At 36.7% G+C, this 23,969-nt stretch overlaps 1 protein-coding gene across 1 annotated transcript in view; it reads right to left on the bottom strand.

The window, feature by feature from the left end:
• Window positions 1-23,969, bottom strand: part of ITPR2 (inositol 1,4,5-trisphosphate receptor, type 2) — a 505,193-nt gene that overhangs the window by 294,156 nt on the left and 187,068 nt on the right. Inside the window, exons 22-28 of the mRNA XM_012641030.1 lie at window positions 10,319-10,512; window positions 7,572-7,701; window positions 5,507-5,564; window positions 3,477-3,642; window positions 2,240-2,413; window positions 1,974-1,984; window positions 1,237-1,267 (exon numbers count right to left, since the gene is read on the bottom strand). Coding sequence (XP_012496484.1) covers window positions 1,237-1,267; window positions 1,974-1,984; window positions 2,240-2,413; window positions 3,477-3,642; window positions 5,507-5,564; window positions 7,572-7,701; window positions 10,319-10,512 — 764 coding nt within the window. The remainder of the gene's footprint in view (window positions 1-1,236; window positions 1,268-1,973; window positions 1,985-2,239; window positions 2,414-3,476; window positions 3,643-5,506; window positions 5,565-7,571; window positions 7,702-10,318; window positions 10,513-23,969) is intronic.

Raw genomic sequence — 23,969 nt, 5'->3', positions numbered from 1 at the left:
ATGCCTTCAGGCTCCCCTGTATCTAAGAGCTGGTTTCCCAAATTCCCCTGCAGTTAAAGTTCTAAATTCGGTTCAGCTTCTGTCCATGAGGAGAACTCATGTGGAACTTGGAAGCCAGAGGGAAAGTAAAGGGCCTCTCCCTGTGACCAGGAGGGCCAAAAAGAACATGTCAGTAGATACGAGAGCTTCTGGTGAGCCCCATGTTCCATCATCTTGTCATGTGCTTTCAGAGTGTGAATGGCAGCAGCGGTGGTGGCAGCCAAAGCAGCTTCTTGACCTCTGAATTGTCGCTGTGATTATTTGACCTTGAAATCAGTAGTCCAGAGGCAGCCTCCAAACTGTACTCCTTCAGACTTACCAAGAATTTAACCTCTTTTATTAAATCATGTCCCTCTTAGAAGCACCTAAAATTACTATCATTTCCTGAACTGATAAATCCTGAATTCAATAAATAAGTAAACAAGTACCATTTTGATTGACTTATATTCTTCTAAAGCCCCCAGACAAATAGTTCTATAGCCCACGTGTAATGCAGTTTTATCTTTAGGACATCCTCAGTCAAACGACTTGTTCATCTTCTTTCTTAAACAAAGACAAACTGCTTACTAAACTTTTAAGCAAATACACTAATATACACTAAGAGGCTCTTTCTCCTACCTTCCCTTGGCGAGTGGGAACTTAAAACTGTAGACCAGTGACTAACATCCTTCATGGAACATCTCACCTAGCCCCTTAGATGATATATTTTTGCAAACTTTTACCAAGAGCATAATGCATTCTCCTAAGGTTTAGGCCTGTTCTATATTTCAAAAAAAGTAGACTTTTTTGAAAGAGAAAGAAACATATTGATTCTCTAGGATATTTACAAAATAGGTATTTTCAAAAGGAAGAAGTATTCTAACTCATGAAAACATAATACATCCCTTAATATAATTAAACACCATATCAGAAAGTGTAACCTCACATTAAAGAACTGGATCTTATCACCAAAAAGACCTGAGTTCATATCCCAGTTGAGTCACATAGAGCTGACTGACATTGAGGAAGTCCTTGGGTTCTCTGAGCTTCAGTTCATTCACCCTTAGAAATGTGATGTTTATAACTATCTCCAAAGTTTGTTGTAACATTTAAAAAAAGATCCCATAGGTGAAAATGTCCACTATGAGACATGGTGCATAACAAGCACTAAATAAATGTTAAGTTTTCTCTTATTTCTTAACTATGTTATGGAACAACTCTATTTCCTTCAAAAACTGGTGATAAAGTTCTATGAAGTAGAAATTCTACATTCTACTAATACATAAAATCATATGAAAAGTTTCCAAAAGATTAAGTCAAAAATTTTGTGCAGAAAAGTCACAATTTATCCTGAGACAAATAAGAAGTGGTAGCCCACCAGGTCAACTCCCCCTTGAAATTTTTCAGTATTTTGATCACTCTGACTACCCCCGATCTGTCATCACTCTTCATTCTACGATATTTTGGCTACTCCAACAAACACAAAGCTAGAGTAGGGAAACCCATATAAATAGTCTACATTGCTGCAAATTAAAAAACAACTAAATAAAACACTAGACAGGCATTTCAGAACCTTTATGTGTTATCCATAGATACTGGTACAAATCTTTTATCTAAGCATTACCACTAAAATGGTATTTAAAAATTTTTTAAATGGTCATATATATTTAGTGAAATGTGAAAACATCAACTATTATAATTAACCCACTAAAACTGAAACCAGTACAAAAGACAAGATCACCACCTCAAGATGTTTGGTATTTTCATGTTGACAATAAAGCATGTTGCCTTTCCATTTAGATATATTTATATGTATGACATAAGGATATGCCATAATGATAGAGAGGATTCAGGCTGGCAAATAGTAGCCACAGTGAAAGGTGATAAAAATTCACCCCTCTCCACAGGTCTCAGCTTAGTGTCCATTCCTTTCTTCTCCCACTACTCCCTCCTACAGTCCTGACTCCTGGATTATAGGATTTACAACAGAAATGAGAAAGAGTGAAAAACTAGACAGATGAGGTAAGAAGTGGTAGCAATTGACCAGAATTAACCTAAGTGCAGGTGATGGAGTTAATTGACTTGGCAAATGAAAATGTTATGCTCTGTTGCTCAGAAGAAAATTTTCGTCATGAATAATTCTGATTGCAGAGCACATGGTTACATATCTGACTTAGAAGATATCATTTGGATTATTTAGAAATAGATCTTGAAAACAAACCTCAATTGGCTCTTCACCGCCTTTTACTTGATTTTCACCCATTTCTCCATTCTCATAGCTGCTGCTCTTCTCGACCCATAACTCAGACTTTTCTACAGTCAGTCGGAGCTGGTCTAGATCTGCCTTGATCTGCTTATAGTTATCTACGTCTTGATTGGACACCAGTAATTGCACCTGAAAACAAAAGAATTTCAACTCTTAACTTAGTATGAAACTTCATTTATTCCTGTTTTCTTTATGTTGAAAATTCTTAGTCTTTAAATGTATTTATCTCCTAAAGTTTAATATTTTTAGAATATTTATGAATGCCTTAGATGTGTATTGACCATAAAAACTTACCTGTATCTGTGAACTCTAACCAATATACTCACATGTTATTTAAAAAAAATGTTTTTTAAAGTAAGCCCTAGCACAACTTTTCAAAGTGCTAAGGAGTAATTTAAGATAAAACATACCCTAACTCTAATTTCACTGCTGATATTAATTTTTTTGAGACTCTCTCTGATTGAAAAGAGGTAGAAACATAAAAATAAGTGGAAGAAAATATTGATAGATGCAATCTAAACCTCATGATATACCTTTGTATTTTATTATTATTTATAGGTATTATATGGCATATACATACACATGCATAATCATATGTATTTATATGACTATCCTTTTAATTATTTAATATTCTTTAATATATTCCTGCAAAACTTCCTAATAAAGATCAATGCCCTATTAAATAAAATAAATATTATTGTAATATATATATAAGCACTTAGGTATTATTGATCAATAATCTCAAGATTGATGTCTTATTCAAAGATCACAAAGAAAAAGATTAGATCCATCACAGTTCCTTTCTTTAGGATTTATACATTTTTTAATAGCAACATAATTAATCCTTTCAGGGTTGTTGCCTGTCCTACCCAAATTTATCAGTAAAATTTGGGGTCAAAATAAGAGCTGTGGCAACAAAATTCCTACTATGTTATTATCTCCAGTGCCTTCTTAAATTTTAGTGCCTGTCATTTGCATTAAAAATATTGACTGAAAATCACTTGTGGGGAACTCCTTCTAAAATAGATCATGTCTTGGCATAGACAAGGCCACATCTATCTTTAAAAATAGAAAGTCTCCCCAGGAAAAGCCACACAGTCTCATTAACTGCAACCATGAAGTCAGGCTGGATGTTAAAAACAACATTTTCAGGGCTTCTGCTATGGGACCATTGAGGGCTACTCAGTTTTACCTGCTTAAATGCCTGTAAAACTTCCGCTCTCTGGCTGAAGTGCTTGAACAGTAGCTGCAGGGCTCCCGAGAGCAAAGGGGGGTAGTCGTGCATGATCAGATGAATGAGGACCCGCAAAAACGTCCTGCCGCCTTCATCGTCAAGTTGAACTGGGTTTTTTTCCTTTCTGTAAAACCAAAAATAATTCTAAAGTGACCCATATTTATATAACATCTACACTTAAGTGATTGAAATTGTTTATATGTTCTCAGTTATATCACTTGTTTTCTCAAACTAGGAAGTAAAAAGGAAGAAATTTTTACTTTCCCCCCCCTCATGTAACTGATGAGGAAATAATCACAAAGAAAAACTTGTGTTTGCCCATGAAAGCAGGGGTGACCAATCTAGTTTATCCAAGACTGAGGGAGTTCCTAGGCAAATCGGGATGAGTGTGTCACCTAGGCATAAACAAAAGACAGGCATCTGAATCAATCCAAAAGCATTTATTTAGGAGACATCCTAGGCTGGATGTACACTGATTTTCCCCAGAACCCTGGAGACCCCTCCATGACAGAGGGGAGGGGCGGGAAGACACCGTGCAGGTGTGGGAACCATCGCCAGAGCAGCCACGTGTGGGAGGTGTGCTATGACTCTGAGGAAGATCTCATTGGATGAAAGGTCCATCTATTTTAATGTGAAATCATAACTGGTTCACTCTCTTCTCAGGAAGAATATGTCAATAGAAAAAGATAACAACAAAAACTGGAACGACAATATAAACGCAAAACTAAACAAATATTTGCTAAAGTTTAAAATCCTTTTGGTTCCCTTAATTCTCAATTCTTGTCTGTCTAACAACAACAAATGCAACAAAAAGTTTAGTACAGTAGTCCCCTCTTATCCGCAGATTTGCTTTCTGTAGTTTTGGTTACTCAAGGTCAACCATGGTCCAAAATATCAAATAGGAAATTCCAGAAATAAACAATTCATGAGTTTTAAATTGTGCGCCATCCCACTCCATCCCATCCAGGACATGAATCATCCCTCTGTCCAGGTATCCACGCTGTCTGCGCTCCCTGCGCATGAGTCACATAGGAGTCAGTCCTCTCCGTTATCAGATCGACTATCTCTTTATCTCAGTGCTTGTGTTCAAGTAACCCTTATTTCACCTAATAATGGCCCCAAGGCACAAGGATGGTGATGCTGGCACGTTGTTACAACTGTCTTCTTTATTATTAGTCATTGTTGTTAATCTCTTAATATGCCTAATTGATAAATTAAACTGTATCATAGGTATGTACAGGAAAATACACAGTGTATATGTAGGGTTTGGTACTATCCAGGGTTTCAGGCATCCACTGGGGGTCTGGCAACATATCTACTGTAGATGAGGGGGGACCACTGTATACACTTTTTTAGGTTCTCATGTCAAGTCTATAATAAAAATGAACACTAGAAACTAATAATTTGTAGCTTAGGCATTTTACTTTTTTCTTTTCTGATTGCTATTTTCTGAAAAAGAAACGACTTGAAAACAATAAACATAGGGTTCTTAATAGCAAAGGAGGGTAGTCAGGCCAAAGGTATTTTGTTTTCTTTAATTATGGATATTTCCAATTAGCAGAAAATAGCTTTATTGCTCACATATAAATTTAATGACAACGTTAAAGAAGTTACTTTCTTGCCTCAAATATCTAGGATTCAAGGAAGCAACGCTTTACAAGATGCAGTGATATTTATACCAGGGGAGTTAAAGGGCATTCTTGGACTGTCATTATTTGAAGAAAGAAAAGCAGAGAATTCAGGGAAAAGTTCAATACACTGATCTCATTTCTCTTTTGCCTTTTTTTACCTGACCTAAAGAAAACCTTTGCTTTCTCCTCTAGAGTAAATTAGCAGCTCCATTTCTGGCAGAAATTACGTTAGCAAAAATAGAGGGTCTAAAAATAAATAGATATAGGGAAATGAATAACAACAAAGTATCAATAAAATTCTAAGTAAAATCTTATTCCACAAGTAAGATAAAGAAAGATACATAAATGTTACTATACCTTCCAGCAAACATAGTTTCTGCCTGTGCTGCAATTTCATCTATATCAGGAACAATAGCTGCAAAGACAAACGGTAAAATCTATTCTTTATCTTATCTTAATTAGGAGCCACGATATTCGTAGTTGCTTACTTGAAAATATTTTTGTCTTAATTCCTTGACTCTACCAATTTAATTAACAGTTAAAAAAAAATCACAACATAGTTCCACTTAGACAGAAATGTATATTTCTCAATGTAAACTATGTCTTAAACTAATGTATTGCTTTAGTCAAAGATATATTTAAAAATTCAGAAAGCACCATTTAAAAAGGGCCTGTTATCTGTATAACTATATGTATATATACATTAAATTATACATATAATTTAAATGAGTAACAACAGAGAAAAATAATTTTTTAAAGAATCAAAATATACATACAATCAGCCTTGTTGCTAAATGCTGTTTCCAACCAACATGGTCTTTTTACCTAACTTTAATATGACTAAAACTCCATCCCTTTTCCTTGTGGGACAGGGTGTTTTTTCCTATGTAAACCGATCATGATTCCTTACCGTCCTCCACCACTAACATTTTAAAGACACCTTTCTTAAGATAACATGTTTAAATGATAAATGCACTATTTATTTCTCATCTCTAAAGCATAAAAAGAAAACAGGGCAAGACATAAAAAGGGAAAAACAGTTTTCCCTGGAAAGCTATCCTTTACAGGTACAAACAATGAAAAGAGAGCAGGTAAACCAGAGAGAAAGCGTTTTCTGGGGTGCTCCTAGACTTTCTCTCAGCTACTTTACTGACACTTAAAGCTCATGTTTCCAGAAGTCTGGCTTCTGGGAGCCAATAATTTTTATGCTACTGTCAACGCAACCCGCCAGCAAGACTTTCTGGTTCTGCCATATCATTCCTGGAAATAGCCCTTTGGGGTTCTACACTTCTGGGAAGCAGAAAAACAACATTGTTGCAAATGTGCCAGAAGTGACTTCTCGCTTAGGCAAGCTGAACTCCATCTCTAGAGGCACGCTGCCTTCTGGATGGTACTAATGATTCAGACAGCGGGACATTTGGTCTAGCAACCATTTTAACTACACGCTCACAATCACTGCTTCGTTCCTAATTGATTGATGGACAAAGAAGAGGAGAGTTCCTAAGGTTGTCACAGTGGTTGTGGTTAGAAGAAAGTTTCACATCTGTGTAGAAATCCTATCCTCAGAAAAAGAATTCTGTTCACCGGCTAAATTTTGAATAAGATGAAGTTTCCAACCTGCCACGACTGGCCTGACCTATCCAGGAAAGTGGTAATTTAATTTTTTTTTTTTTGGTTTTCCAAAAGTCCTTCCTATAGTCACAAAATTTTTACAATCATTTGTGTGCTCTTTTGTTGTTATGCTCCAACACTCGGAGATAGAGTGGCTTCATTCTCATACCTTTAGATGTGAAAATTGAAATACAATTCTAGTTTATAACCATACAAAATAAAACACACACACACACACAAAATGAAACCAACAACACATATAGTAGGCCTTTGGGAAATGCTATGCCTTTATTCTTGGATCAGGTGATGGCTTCCCTACAAAATACTCTTCCTTCTGACAACTGCATCTCACACACTGCTCTTTGATTCACGCAGAAAAATTTCTCTTGGATTTTCACCAAAACAGCATAATGCTTAATAGATTTAGACTCATTAGTTGGAGATACCTCAGAGGGAATCCCTGTTCCTTTGCTTGCTAGGAACTAATGGTCTAATGACCATTAGCAAGTAACTTAACTCCTCTGACCTTGGTTTTCTCATTTGTAAAATGGCACAATAAACAGTATCTCAACCTCACAGAGTTGTGAAGATTACAAAGGAAAAAGCATTCACGGGACTTAGCACCAAACAACAGCAAACATCCTCCCCACCATTCTAGGCGAGTTTTTCAATGCTCTGTCTCAGTTCTTTCACATCTTTAGTGGAGATTATGTCTCCATTTTTGTCTCATAAAAATATGATTATGTTTTAAAATATGAAAGGTACTTTCAACTTCTCAGAAAAAAAAAATACAAAGAGTAAATATTATCACCTGATGGTAGTAAAGTATCTGGAGAGCCGTTGGCAGACGTCTCAGTATTTTCACTGTCCTCGCCAAACTCCTTCTTATATATTGACAGCATATATGAGATCCTATAATCTAGTCTGACACTCAGGATAAACTGTAAGAAACATTAAAAACAACATAATTTTCTTTGATGAGCACAGTTTTCTAAATGGCAATTCGTTACACATGACACCAAGCGCAATGTAGCTATCAACATTTCAATGAACTAGTTAGAAACTTTATTTGTAAACCCTAACACTTCAGTTGCCTATATGTTTATCAGCCTTATGACTAAGGAAAGGATGCGTTTCCATTAGCCAATGTCAGGAAAATCTCAAAGCAATTTTTGTAAAGAAAATCTGACTCCCTGTGATTGCTCTCTGAATGTTCCAGGTAGAGGTATTACGTGGGTCTGTGTGTAGAGACGATCATCATGGAATTTCGCTGAGCACTTTGCAGAGCTACCATTGGCTCTGGGAGGAGACTGATGGAGCTGTGACCCTCATTCTTACACAGAAAGGCCAAGAAATCAGCTACAACAGTACTGACTCCAGCTATATCACGATCAGTCCTGGAGCCAGGCTCTAAGGGGATAGCTGAAATAATAGCAACTATACACCACTGAGTTTCCTCATTGGTGTTTGTGTTTCCTTAGGTTTGTGCTCTTGTCGCTGTTCTCATCAACTGACACATGGACATAAACTACAGATCCAGTACTCTGCTAGGCACCACAGGGAATGCAAACACTTCAAGCCCACTGCCCTCAAGAAGCCAATAATTGAGATGGGAAACAAAATATAGCATTGTTAACATAATCAGGAAATTATTGAGGGCTAAATCACGTGTTCTAAATTTAAAGGAGATCAGAGGAGGAAAAACCGGAATGTGCTACAGATCAGAGGTGTGGTTTTTACATAGCTCCTTCCACCCCAGTTTGCCTGGCAGAGGCCCAGTTTAGCCTTTTGTGTCAGCGTAAATACTAACTGCAACCCCTACATTCTCAAATGACTCATTTGACAGTAAGCAACACGGTCTCCCTAGTTTTAGGGAAATTGGCATTACATGGCATCTAAAACACTTATTAACTTTTCGTTGAAGATGAGGAAACATAAAGTTGTATTCCATAAATATAACCAAAATAAAAACTTTTACTCTCTAATATGCCCAATTATGAGAAACAAATGGGAAGTAAATGGAAAGGAGGAAAGGGAAGGATCAAAACTAGGGCAGAAAGAGTTGGGAGAGGGCCAGAGAGAGAGGGAAATAAAAAGAGAGACTGAAAGAGACACACAAAGTGATAGGAATGAGAGAAGAAGACCCAGAAAGAGAAGAGCTGGCAGCAAGCAGAAGACCTGCCAAGGAGCGTGGCTACAAAGAAATTCTTGAAGAGATGTTCCAAGAAAGAAAAATATCCAAGAGCAGCACACGGGCACGGTGAAGCTGACCCAGACACGGGGACTCAAAAATCAGAGCGCAAACAGAGGTTCAAGGAGAATATATAAAGATCCCAAAAGAGGCAGCAAAAACGAATCAGCCCTAGACTGCTGTGCCACAGAATCTCCATCTCATCATTTCTTAGCTGTTTGAGTTTTTTTTTTTTTTAATTCTCCTTTGCTGTAACTGTGGGCTAAAATAAGGTCATGTATTTTAGAGGTTGTCCCATGGGTAGGATGATGTTAAGCTGGGGGCTTGTTAGGTCCGCGGGTCAGGTGACTGCTACCTTTCTCAGTTTAAGAGGAGGAAAACTTAAAGTGATTTTTCAGGGTCATGAACACAGTGTTGGGACGCCTGCCAATATTTGTCAGGATTCAGCCTTTGTAATTCCTAGAGGAACTGTGAAACCTTTTATGATTATAAATCTAATTACTTTAAATGAAAAATGTACAGACCTTTCCAGGACTACTAACCCACTTCTGGTAGCTCAGTATACATTAAATTATGATGAAAGACACAGTAAACTGTATCCAGAATTTCAATAGATACTTGAAAACTCCAAACTCCATTCTCCAAATCTGGAATAAATACTATAATTAAGGTATCATAAAACTGCCTTCTAAACTTAAAAAAAAAAGCATTAAGAATTCACAGCTACAGTAATGAAAAGTTTATCCAATAAACCAGTGGGCATGAAACAATAATTTATCTCCTTTAAATTCACAGATCCAGGTATTAGACTAGGTTATATTTTTAAATTATTCCTAGTCTCCTGGAAACAAAAACACAAAGAGAGATAGTCACATATAAAATACTAAAACCAATGATTAACAATGTTTTAAATAATAAATAAAATTTTATTTGAGTTTTTTGCTATAACAATAAATCTGGATATATGGAATCATATGTGCGATTCCATTAAAAATAGGAAAATGAGTTGGAATTTAATCATTAACTTTACCTGCTCTGAAATCCTTCCTAAATGAAGGTAAAATTCAATCAGGGTCAATATTAAATGAAAAAAAATACATATGAAAGCAGTTCTATCAACCTCAAATCACCCCACATTTGTTAGATATTATCATTAGTGTATTTAATGAAAATGAATAACTGTGATTTATATGTTAATAGTGTCTGTGTGAGATTTCTTACAAGGCTTGCCACTAACTTTAAAGAAACAAAATTAGATCAATAGTATTTCAGAATATTTACTTAGTGATTTGGGACAAAACGTGTAAGAACTTAAATCAACAAGCAAAATCACGTCATTGTCACTTAGTGTCTGTTGTGCAACGCACCTGCAAAATCTCAATAATCTTCAGCTTAGTGTCCATCACGGTCACATCCTCGTGCTCAGCGGGGCTGCCTTGCTTGCTTGGGAGGATGCTGGGCTGTACGTCCGGCACGCTCATGGGGAAGATGGAGCCTCTACTGAGCACCATCTGGGTCATCATCTCACCCACCCCGTGGATGGTCCTCATGACATTGTTCCCTGCCGTGAGAAAAGACCATCAGTCGACCCACACAACACTTGGAGAAACATAGCTGTACTATTCAGCTAGTCACAACCAGACTGAAAACAAGACAGGCAAAGTATTAAAGAGAGGAAAGAATAGCATCAGCACTGCTCTGGTTCTTTCTCTGTACATAAACTTAAGACATTGCGGACACATTCCAAGATGGCAGATTTTAAAATGGAAGTTTACTTCCATAGTATGTGCCACCAACTATCACACCAATAGGCCCTAACTTTTACAATAATGCAAATGAAAGGTTATTAATCGCCAAGATATAGTGAGTTGCAAGTGGGTATACAAAGATTGCATGAAAACACAGAGGTGCTGAATTCCAGCATTGTAATCCTATCCTCTAACCAAGGACTTTTTAGCTTTCCTTTCACAAGACTTGTAAAAAGAGCTTGTGAGGAGGATCCTTACAACTTTACATTGCGAAAAAGAAAGTCTCATCTGTGGAAGAAGTATGTATTAGCCAATATGCTCACTATTATTTCATCCAACTTGAATAGAAAACCATAATTCCAAATCCACCAAAAGCAATAATGTTTGAGGTAATTACAAAAACAAGCTAGTGACAAACATGATCATTTTCAAGCAGGGATCACTTCTGTGTCTTCTCTTGAGTTTGGCTTCTCGGTTGCGGATAAAATTGCACGATCCTTACACGGACCACAAATAGCTGTATCAAAGGATCCTCCTAACACTACAGCAATGTGCGGACTCCGGCCTGACTGCTGTTTCTCACTTCTAAGTTCCTACAATAAACAACAAAGATCCCAAAGCATTATTATCTACTTTCCTCTCTCAACAGAGGTCTTTGCATCGTGGGTGTTCCTGAAGCTTTGCCTCAGGCAAAGGCCTAAGAATCTGGCAAAAAATGTTCCTTTCCCTAAGTGAGTCAGGGCGTAAACCAAGAGAAAGGGAAATGGAAATAAGCTGGGATGAGATAAAACTCTCAGCTCTATGAGAAGAATATAAACTGCGGGAATACCTACAGGATGCAAAGGCAAACAAATAAAGAAAAAGAAAATATTTAAAAGATGACTCAAGAGAATCTGGATGGTCCCGACCAGAATTACCATCAAGCCACTGGTAACTACTATTATTTACACATTGTATTGCACAAAAGATGAAATGCTCTTTAAAATTCATTATCTTATCTATACAGAATCCTAATCAGTATAAGTAAAGAGGATGGTGCTCCAACAGTACAAATCTCAGAGAACACAAAAAAGTAACACTTTTTTTCTAAAGCAGCATATTCTAGGCAGAAATTCACTTGAGTTTTCATTTGGAAGGTCTGAGACCTTTTATTTTATTGCTACATGCATAAGCCAAACAAGAGGATAAGAAAAAATATATACATCAAGGTAATTTTCAAGTTTAGACAAAGTTGAGGCAAAAGGATTTGAGACAGACCCCTTTCTTCTATCAGAACAACCTCGAGGCAGAATGCTTCATCGTCTGTGGTTCTCCAACAATCAGAGCAATAGAGTATATCCAAATCCCTCCCACTGTTTGTTACACCGATTGCAGGGTTGCACATCTGGTTGTTGGCAATGATTTTGAGCTGTCGAAGTTCAACCAGTACATTTATCCAAGGCTTGATTTGAGTATGTGTATGTGTTAGCCTCCAAAAGATGCTTTCTCACCACTAACACGGAACAGCCTCGTTTGTTATTCTTACCCCTGATTCGCACAGAAATCCTTGGCACCCGCGGTGTCTGCATCTTATTTAGATTTGCATGGAAAATAATCATGTAATCCAAATGATTCTTACACAGAAAGTTAGCCCAGACAATTCTTTTCCCCAAATATAGATCCTGTCACCAAGAAATTAAAATCTAGAGGCCAGAACCATAATAGCATGTAACACATGTTGTCAATGAAACCGAGGGGTTCATCTGTTTGTACCACATCCTCAGATGCCTGTGGCATGTGGTCGTCACAAAACTGTCCTGACATTTCCATGTATGGCCAACTCAGAGGGCTCAAATTAAAAGGTGCTATATTTTCTGAATTTGCTTGGTGGTGATGAGAAGTGCTTAAATTGTGAACTATTGTAACTCGAAAAACATAAAGTCAAACACTACATAAATCACAGATGTGCAAAATTTCCAGTATCCATTTTTCCTCAAAAAAATTCTAATTCTAGACTACTGGGATAAATCAGAGATGATCAGTCCTCAACACTGCAAAACAAGAAATCTTTCTCTTCTCAAACATAAGTCATTAATGTTGACTAAAATGTTTTCAGTGAAAAGGCTACTGTACTATTAGTATAACATAAATTCTTTGAACAATCTAATCCCTACAAATGCAGCTTTTCTATGTTTTTTATATTAACCCAGAAGCCAGGGTTTAGATTTATGTGCAAAGTGTACTGAGATGATTTGGAAAAATGGAAGTCGCAAGTCAAAAGTAAGAAGGAAGGAATTGCTTAGAAAGAATGGCATATGGACTTTTCAGGTTCTTTCACTATATGCTTGTGTAGATATTTTTTACTAACTAATTCTTCTCTCAATAGAAAAATCCAAAAGTAAGACAGGTATAGCAAATGCATACTGGGAGTGGTGACTGGGAATGGCTTAGGAATAAATACACTGCTTTGTTTCTTTGATTGTTCCACTGAGCCAAGTTTCTATTATCAATTTTGAGGAAGTGAAAAGCAATAAGGAATTTATATAACACTAAAGCTGTGTTGACGATAATTTAATTTTTCCCTATTCAGAAGTCAATTTATTATGGGGATCACACAATTGGGTTCAACAATCATTAACAGGATTTATACAAGGTATAAAAATTTAACAGAATCTTGATTGAAATTTATCTTAAGTCTGTTCGTATTTATTTTATTTTCATCTTTATTTTCCTATTAGAAACTCTTTTCTCAATGAACACACCAAAAAATGATAATTTGAATTTTTCTGTTGTTTAAATTTCAGATAGACATTTCTGAAACATTCTCGGCATTCATAAGAGATAACAGACATATTTGATTAGAAGAGTTCTGGGAATAACCATTCACAGTAATTTAATTGTTCTATGACAAGTAAAGTCAGCTCAGTGTTTTATAATAAGAGAAGCCAAAAATGGATAATCCAAAACCATTGTTATTTTCCCTGAAATATATTTTATAGTTGGGTTTGAATAAATGCATCTGCTGTTATAATAATTCATTTGAAACAGAACGATGTTAAACTATAAAGACATGACTCAGGAAGGCTTCCTAGTTCCCACCCCAGCTTAGCAGCTCCTTATAAACCTCCACTTACTGGAAAACACCTACGTCTCTAGAACTAGAGCAGTTTCTATATCAAACTTTCTCTGGAGCAGTGCTTCCTCCCAGTGGCTGAGGGTCTGGGTTAAAACAGGACTTTTCCATGTGCAAAGAAAACAAAAACATTAACGTAAGATCAAAGTCTTAATTAAGGTAGTGATAATAGAGTAATAGGTAACATGCCACCAACCTGGATTAAATGGAAGATAAAGACTGAACACCCTGAATTAGATAACCAGCACTCCCAGTTCCAAGTTAGATCACAGTGTTTTGGAGAGCTAGAGACCTAGTTTACAGAGGGTTTTTACTCCATATACTCCAAGTTCCTGGAGGATCCCTCTGCCTGGCATTCTCTTGCCCTCATGGTGACATGGCTTGCTCCCTGACTGCTTTCTGATTGGTGATGCAAGGTCAGTTCTTCAGGTAGACCTCTTCTGGCCACCCTCTCCAAAGAACTGCCATCGCTTTCCATCCATGCACCCACACGCTTTATGTTTTTGTTATAGGTTAGCACTCTCTCACATCCTATTCTATATTTGTTTACGTATTTATTGTATTCCCTCTACCCAGCAAAATAAAAGAACCTAAGTTCCACGAAGACAGGTATTCTGCCTGGTTTACTACTCTATTTCTATCATCTGGAATAGTGCCTGATGCATAGCACTAACCTAATGAATGTTTGCTAAATTAATGCATGAATGGAAGAAAAAAAGATTGGATAAATAACCTATTAAGAAGGGGATGACTTTTTAAAAATAAGCTTCGTATAAAAATGGATCTCATTATATTAAAGGTACTCCATCCTTCAAGTTCAGTTTTTGTTGCTGTCCTTTATACCCTCCAGGTTTTTTCAAAAAACACATATAACTTCATGTTAATTAAAAACATATTTATTAAAAGGAAAAGAAAAATTAATAAAATAGATACCAATGAGAGAAGGGAAAATAATGAAACCTGCCTCTATCAAGGGCATGTCACACTATATGTACTTTACAGGCCGCATACAGCCTTCACCTTGACTGATCCTCACAGCAGAGTGAGGGTTAGAGGACCCACCCACTTTACATAGCCAGAAAGTGGCCAAGTCTCAAATACAGGTCAACTGATGTCACCATGAATCTTTTTTCCCCACACCATGTTGCTTCACTAATAGACTTTATAATTCCAAAAATTTTACACCAGAGCTCAGAAAGCCCATCAAATGTAATTACAGAAAGAAAAAATTCCAATTTTTTTAATCCTTTTTTTGTATTTTTTTAATTTCAAAATATTACAGAGATACAAATGTTTTTGGTTACACGGATCACTTTTGTAATGCTTGAGTCAGGGCTACAAGTGTGCTCATCACCCAGATAGTGTTCATTGCACCCTATAGGTAGGTTTTCATCCATCCCCTCCTTTCCCCTCCCCCATGCTTGATTTCCACTGAGTTTTACTTCCCTCTGTGCACATATGTGCTCGGTGGTTAGTTCCGATTTAATAGTGAGTACATGTGGTGTTTGTTTTTCCATTCTGTAGACAGTTCACTTAGGATAATGGTCTCCAGTTCCATCCAAATTGTTGCAAAAGGCATTAATTTGTCCTTCTTCATGACAGAGTAGCATTCCATGCTATACATATACCACATTTTGTTAATCCCCTCATGAATTGATGGGCACTCGGGTTGATTCCACATCTTTGCTATTGTGAATTGTGCTGTATTAAACATTTGAGTGCAGGTGTCGTTTTGATAAAATGACTCCTTTTTTTTTTTGGGCAATTACCAGTAGTAGAATTGCTGAATCAAATGATAGGTCTACTTTTAGTTCTTTGAGGAATCTCCATACTGTTTTCCATAGAGGCTGTGCTAATTTGCAGTCCCACCAACAGTGTATAATTGTTTCTGTCTCTCTGCATCCAATCCACATCAGCATGTATTATTTTTGGACTTTTTAATAAAAGCCATTCTAATACAGGTAAGGTGACATCTCATTGTGGTTTTAATTTGCATTTCCCTGATGATTAGTGATGTTGAGCATTTCTTCATATGTTTATTTGCCATTTGTCTATCTTTTTTTGAAAAGCTTCTGTTCATGTTTTGTGCCCACTTTTAAATGGGGTTGTTTGTTTTCTTCTTGCTGATTTCCTTGAGTTCTTTATAGATTTTGGTTATTAGCCCTTTATTGGATGTATAGCTTGCAAATATTTTCTCCCATTCTGTAGGTTATCCTATTTACTATATTGATTATTTCCTTAGCTGTACAGAAGCTTTTTAATTTAATCAAGTCCCATTTATTTATTGTTGTTGCTGTGATTGCCACTGGAGTCTTTTTCATAAATTCTTTGTGTAGGCTAATATCTAGAAGAGTTTTCCCTACATTTTCATCTAGAATTATTATGGTTTCATGCCTGACATTTAGCTCCTTTATCCATTTGGAATTAATTCTCAGTGACAAAAGGGACACAAATTATCAAAATCTATGGGATTCACCAAAAGCAGTTGTAGGGGAAAATTCATAGCCTTAAATGCCTACATCAAAAGACAGAAAGATCACAAATTAATAATCTAATGACACATCTCAAGGAACTAGAAAAGGAAGAGTAAACCAGACACAAAGCCAGCAGAAAAAAAGAAATACGTAAGGTAGAGCAGAACTACACAAAATAGAAAATTAAAAAAAAAAAAAACAGGATCTATGAAACAAAAAGTTGGTTCTTTGAAAAGATAAATAAAATTGATAGACCTCTTGCTAGATTAACCAGGAATAGAAGGGAAAGTACCCAAATTAGATCAATCAGAAATGAAAAAGGAGATATTACAACTGACACCATGGAAATATAAAATATCATCTGTGAATACTATGAAAATCTCTATGTACATAAACCTGAAAACATAGAGGAAATGGACAAATTCCTGAAAACACACAACCTCCCAAGACTCAACCAGGAAAAAACAGAACCCCTGAACAGACTAATAATGAGCAGCAAGATTGAAGCAGTCATCAAAAATCTTCTAACAAAAACAAGCCCCAGACCAGATGGATTCAAAGCCAAATTTTACCAGACCTACAAAGAAGAGCTGGTACCCATACTGCAGAAATTATTCCATAACATCAAGAAAGAGGGAATCCTCCCCAACTCATTCTACGAAGCCAGTATCACCTTGCTATCAAAGCCAGGAAAGGACATAACAAAAACAGAAAACTATAGACCAATATCCCTTATGAATATAGATGCAAAAATCCTCAATAAAATACTAGTGAACCAAATTCAACAGCACATCAAAAACATAATCCACCATGACCAAGTGGTCTTCATCCAGAAATGTAAGAATGGTTCAACATACATAAATCAATAAATGTGATTCACTACATAAACAGAAGCAAAAACAGAAACCATATGATCATCTCAAATGCAGAAAAAGCATTCGACAAATTCAGCAACCTTTCATGACAAAAACCCTCAACAAACTATTCATAGAAGCAGCATATCTCAAGTTTATAAAAGCCATATATGACAAAGCCACAGCCAACATCATATTGAATGGGGAAAAGTTCAAAGCATTCCCACTAACAACTGGAACAAGACAAGGGTGCCTACTGTCACACTTCTATTCAACATAGTGCTGGAAGTCCTAATCAGAGGAATCAGGCAAGAGAAAGAAGTAAAGGATATCCAAATCAGGAAAGAGGAGGTCAAACTATCACTTTTTGCTGATGATATGATCTTATATCTAGAAAACCCCAAACACTCCACCAAAAGACTCTTGGAATTGATAAATAAATTTAGCAAAGTCTCAGGTTATAAAATCAATGTATATAAATCAGTATCATTTCTATACAGCAATAACAGTCAAGCTGACATCAAATCAAAGACTCAATATCATTCACAATAGCTACAAAGAAAATAAAATACCTAGGAATATACTTAACCAAGGAGGTGAAATATCTCTACAAAAGAACTATGAAACACTGAGGAAAGAAATCACAGATGACACAAACAAATGGAAAAACATATAATGCTTATGGATCAGTAGAATCAACATTGTTAAAATGTCCATACTATCTAAAGTGATTTACAGATTCAATGCAAGCCCCATTAAAATACCAATGTCATATTGTACACAACTAGAAAAAATAATTCTATGCTTTGTTTGGAACCAGAAAAGAGCCTGAATAGCCAAAGCAATCTTAAGTAAAAAGAACAAATCTCGAGGAGTCACGTTACCAGATTTCAAACTATACTACAAGGCTATAGTAACCAAAATAGCATGGTATTGGCACAAAAATAGAGACTTCGACCAATGGAGCAGAATAGAGAACCTGGATATAAAACCATTCACATATAGCCAACTGACCTTTGACAAAGCGGACAACAATATACACTGGGAAAAAGAAGCCCTAATCAATAAATGATGCTGGGAAAACTGGATAGCCACATGCAGAAGAATGAAACAGGATCCATATATCTCACCACCGCAAAAATTAATTCAAGATGGATTCCAATTAAAACCATATACTGAAAATGTGGAATTACTATTGATCATATAATGAATTTGTTCATATTATTCTCAAGTAGTCTTATCCAACTAGCTTTTATTACATATGATGAGCCACACACTACCAGTGGCATTTCGCTTATACTACACCATTTAATTTAATGGGCAGCCCTTGTTCAGAAAGTATTCATAAAGTAACTAATGCTCATCTGGCTCTGTATCAAGGACATCCAGCTAAGAGAAGTAGAATTTACAATATGGTTAGGAAAACATAAAACGTGTTAATAAAAAAAAAAAGATTAAGAACAAGTACAGGCAGATGAGACGGTAATAGCACAGCACGGACAGTACACAAAATTGCTTAGGAATTTTTTTTTTAATTAGAGAAATTACCTTAGAGTAAGGGGAGTGAAGGACAGCTTCACTGAAGATAAACAATTTTGCAGTAGGCTTTGAATGAACTGGAGGATTTAGATTAGAGAAGTATAATCTTTGTCAAATCATGTCACCATGCTATGTTTAGAATCTGAATCCTAATGAAATATGTTCTGGTTTCTTGTAAGAATAAAATTATGTGTTATGTGCAAAAATCCAAGAAGAATAAAAGGTACCATGTAATTGTGAGATATTACTTTAAAAATGAAAAGTAGAGGACACGTGCATGCTTTCACTGCACCTCTGAAAAATAACTCTTCTCCATTTAATTATGTTCCATTATGTGGTCACCACCTCACTAATGAACACATCATGTAATAATGAATGGTAGCTCATACAGCAAGATTGACACACAATATCGCCTCTAAAAGGAGATTTCCTTCAGAAGAGTGATTTATTAAGAATACTTAATGGACAAAGCATATGATACCTAATTTTCTTCATTTTAAACAAACGATCACTGAATACAGTGTATTGATAGACTGTTTTACAGATTCCAAGTTCCCAAGGGCTTAGAAATAGACAAAACAAAAACTGGCCAAAAACATGTAACCAAAGTGTAGCAATGTTATTATCCATCCTTTTTTGTGTATCGAGTAGACTACTTAAAAAAAGCTACTTTCCATCCCACACAATAAAAAAATATTATTCAAAGGACGAATTGAAAAAGCAATTCATACAAAACAGTGGCTGGTTCCGCACCTTATTTTGGATTTCATCATTGTCAAATATTGACAAAGTCATTTCAGTATTCCAAACCTCAAGATTTTAATTTGCGTGCTCCTTCTATCTGAGCCCCAAAAAGAAAATTACTTTGCAAAACTGATCTTTAATTCTTAATAGCTGTTAATAACATGATAAATGAATTTACATACTGTTTTATAATGTAGATGTAATTTACTTACAGTGAGACACAGATCTTAAATGAAAGGTTTAAGCAGTTCTCACAAAGGCATATGCTGTCTAAACCACACGCCCATTGGAGAGAGAATATGGCCATTACCCCAGAAGGCTACCTTGGTGCCCTTTCGGTCAATTCCCCTGACATTCCTCCCACCCCCAGCACCAAAAACAACCACTTTTCTGATTCTTCGTACCACAGACACATACACTGGCTAATACAGAGTTTCATAGGTATGATTTCAGTTAAATGGTTATAGCCAAAGAGTGCTTGTTAATTAATCAGTGTTTAAGTATAGAAAGGCCTCTAATTCTTTGCTGCTTTGTTCTTGCCTTGACCAGATCAGTATTTTTGTGAATGACTTGGATGAAGTCAGACACAATGTTTCTCAAATGCAAAGAAAACATGAATCAAGGAAGGATAACTACTATAATGAATAACTCTATCAAATTCCAAAACCACATCAATAGGTCGAAAACTAATGGGTTAAATCCAACAAGGTGAAATCAAAATATAAAAAGCACTACACTTAGGTCCAAATAAAACCAACTCAAGTATATGATTGGGGAAAATATGATGTGAAAGAAAACAAATTAGAATTTTAGTTGAGTTCAAGTTCAGTAGGAATCAATACTGTGTCATCATTACCAAAACACTCATTTTCACCTAGACTGCATTACGCAAGTGTTCAGAATGAAGGAAAAAATACCTGTCCTTGACAAAATTAGATTAGAATCCTAAGAAGAATTGTTAAAGGAACTGCAGACAACCACACAGAGCACAGGAGAAACCCAGGTGATGTGCTAGCTATTTTCAAACATAGAAAGAACAGACATGTGGAAGTGCTGTTGGATTTACATGTGGTTCCAGGGAAGAGAAGTAGGGCTGCTCGTTGGAAGTTAAAGGGAGGTATATTTAGGATATCTAACAAAAGAGACCTAATAATGAGGGTTGTGAAAAATGAGAAAGGCCTGCCTTTTGTAGCAATAAAATCTCGGCCACTCCAGGTATTCAAGGAGATGCTAGATGACCATTTGTAATGGGTGTTGTATGAAGATCTGAAGTTCACACATTGTGTAGATGATTTCCATGATTCCTTTAATAGATTTATTGTTTTGTAAATCTATGTCTGGGTTCCAATAATAAGTTTCATTGGAGGTCCTTGGTGGACTCTCTTGACCAGAAATTGAGAGAACTGGGGAGCCTATTTCAGTGTGTATTATTTCAGTGTGTATTAACACCTTAAGGAGTCAAATTTTGAGGTTCAGGTAGTATATCTAATTAGAGGAAATAATTGCAGTAGACAGAATGTTAGGATAACGTGGCCCTCATTAGTCATTCTCATTATTTCTGAGGCCATTGTAGGGATAGATCCTGCATGATTAACTCAGGCAATATTAGTGGCTCTTCCCAGGTGTCAGGAATAATGCCTAAACCCATTCATATCACTCCTAGGTAACTACAGAGGTTTCTGAGTTACCCTATCGCAGAAAGAATAGGAATGAACTCCTTCACACTAAACTGCAGGACATACTTCACCCACTGTGTGAATGATACCTTTGGGAAACCAAAACCCAAAAAACCATAGATAAAAACCACAAACCTCTGTTTGTGACACATCCCACAGAACCACAAACAGACCTAGAAGCAGAGACTGCTGCCACTACAGAATCAAATTAATTACAAAATATAATAAAAATAATGGTATGTACTATAATTATATGTGAGTAAACCCCCCCATTGAGAGAGCCATAAGAAAGTTACAGTTACTTTGTGTCTTACGTAAATTAGGTGCAACATACCCATTAAGTCCTCCTGAAGTTTATCAAGCTACACAGTTAAAAAGTAAATATTTGAACTATATTTCTCTATTAAGATGGTACATCAACAATCACTGAAAAGAAATAATATGAATCACTAAAACTGCTAAAATAAAATCATGAAACAAAATACCAGGATTTTTTTTAATATAAACTGACATTTATCACATTATCTCCCATTCATTTTAAGTTTGGAAAGCCAAACTAAAAGTTTATAATAATACAATCACATATTTGGAATGCTATGGTCTAAAAAAAAATTTTGTGATTCAAATACATACATATTTGTATAAAGCATATAATTTACATGCATTCATTAAATGCATTTCACTCAATAATTATATTTGAAAATCAAGTAGGTATACAGTGGTATATTAGACATGGTACAAGTCACCTATGGAACCAGATATAGAATCTATTTTCATAGTTTTTCCCTCCCACTTTGAATCTCTCAATCAATAAATCCGAATCTTTATTATTGAATAATCTAGATAGTAAGTCTGAGAGTCACGACGCCTTTTATAAGTCTACAGGAAAAGACAGACATAAAAAATAATCATGAAATTAACAAAAGAAAGACACAAGTATATATTGGAATATTAGGGTGTCTAAACATTTTTGTCCTTCAAATGCATACATGCTTTATAAGGCATGCCACTTACATACATTCCTCCTAATGATAAAAGAAATATGAAATATGAGATACAGAAGAAGCTCATAGAAAGGTGTCTAAGGAGATAAAATGGCTTAATATTACTGGGGAAACAGCAAGAGACAGAGCTGGAGATGTGTAACTCAGATTATGAAGACCCTTGGGCACCAATTTAAAGAGCTGCATTATTATTCTCTGGAGATGCTGAGAGCTGAAGAAAGGGGTAGAATATGGGATTTAGAAGGAGCCTTATGTTAGAATGTGGAGAGTGAGCCAAAAATAGAGCCAGGCAGGACGATCAGAAATCTACTGCAGGAAAGGAAGGGGAATACCCAGCTTCAAGAGATACTTAGGTGGCAAAACTTCTGCGACTGAAACTTTTCTGAGACAAGGCAAATCACAATTCATAAAGAAAGGATTCTTTGTTTAAAAAAATTTTTATCTGACCTGAAAAATCACCAAGCTAAATAAAAACTCATTAGTAAATACATGATGTTTCACACTGAACTTTCTTAGGAATCTTGGAAAAAGTAGAAAACAGGGTCCTTGTACATGAGGAAGTCATCTGTGTACAAAGACAGCAGTATAGAGGGTGACGTCAGCAAGACGGCTGACTAGAGACACCTGGCATTCGCAACCCCCACCCCAAAAGAAAGGACCAAAGCAATGAATAAACAGCTAAGATTTGACTGGAGTGACACGGGAGGGGAGCAGAGAGGCACCTGTGGTGATTGGAAGTGCAGGAGGAGGGCAGTGGGGAGGCACCGGCCTCTGCAGCTCCCTCTCCCCCTATCATATTGGATCTGCCTACAATCAGAAGGGACTTCCCCTTATGGGCAAAGGTCAGCACAAGATCCCTACCAGAAAACCCCTGCAGTCCTCACAACAGCAGAACCCACAGTCCTTGCAAGCCCAGAGCCCAGTTTGGAGAGCTGCCAGGAATTCATGCGACTGCACTGCTCTGGATTACGAGCACAAGGTGTGCACCCCCCACCCCCATTCCCACCACCCCCTGTAAGCCAAGCTCCTGCAGCAGGTGCTGCCCTCTGAGACCAGAGCCACCTCTGGAGTGCGCCCTGCTCTGGAGGCCAGCAGCCACGGCACCTCTCCAGCACTGGAGCTCCATCTTCAATACACCAAGCCCATACTGGCGGGTAAAGAAAATGAGTTATATACACAATGAAATACTGTTCAGTCAAAAAAAAAAAAAAAACGAATGAAATCCTGTAATTCATGGCAACATGAATATAACTAGAAAACATTATGTTAAGTGAAATAAGCTAGGCACAGAAAGTTAAACACCACATGTTCACACCCATATGCGGAAGCTAAAAACAGTTGATCTCATAGAAGTAAAAAGCAGAGCAGAGGATACAGAGGCTGGGAAGGGTAGGGGAAGGAGAGGGATAGTGAGAGGTTTGTTAAAGGATACAAAATTACAGCTAGATAGGAGGAATAAGTTCTAGTGCTCTGTATCAGCAGTCCCCAACCTTTTTGGCACCAGGAACCAGTTTAATGGAAGACAATTTTTTCAGAGACCCAGGGTACGGAGTGGGGGAGGATGGTTTCAGGATGATTCAAGCACATTACATTCATTGTGCAGTCAGACCTCTCTGCTAATTTTAATCTGTATTTGCAGCACTCCCCAGTGCTAGCATCACAGCCTCAGCTCCACCTCTCGGGCATTAGGTTCTCTTAAGGAGCGTTCAACCTAGATCCTGAGGATGCACAGTTTACAGTAGGGTTCGTGCTCCTATGGGAATAACGCTGCCACTGGTCTGACAGGAGGAGGAGCTTATGTGGTGATACAAGTAATGGGGAGTAAATACAGATGAAACTTCACCCACTCGCCTGCTGCTCACCTCCT

The sequence above is a fragment of the Propithecus coquereli genome, unplaced genomic scaffold (assembly GCF_000956105.1).
Source record: "Propithecus coquereli isolate 6110/MARCELLA unplaced genomic scaffold, Pcoq_1.0 Scaffold16, whole genome shotgun sequence".
Classification (NCBI taxonomy): Eukaryota; Metazoa; Chordata; class Mammalia; order Primates; family Indriidae; genus Propithecus; species Propithecus coquereli.
The sequence above is the reverse complement of the archived record's forward strand: the minus strand, read 5'-3'. Positions and strand labels throughout refer to the sequence as shown.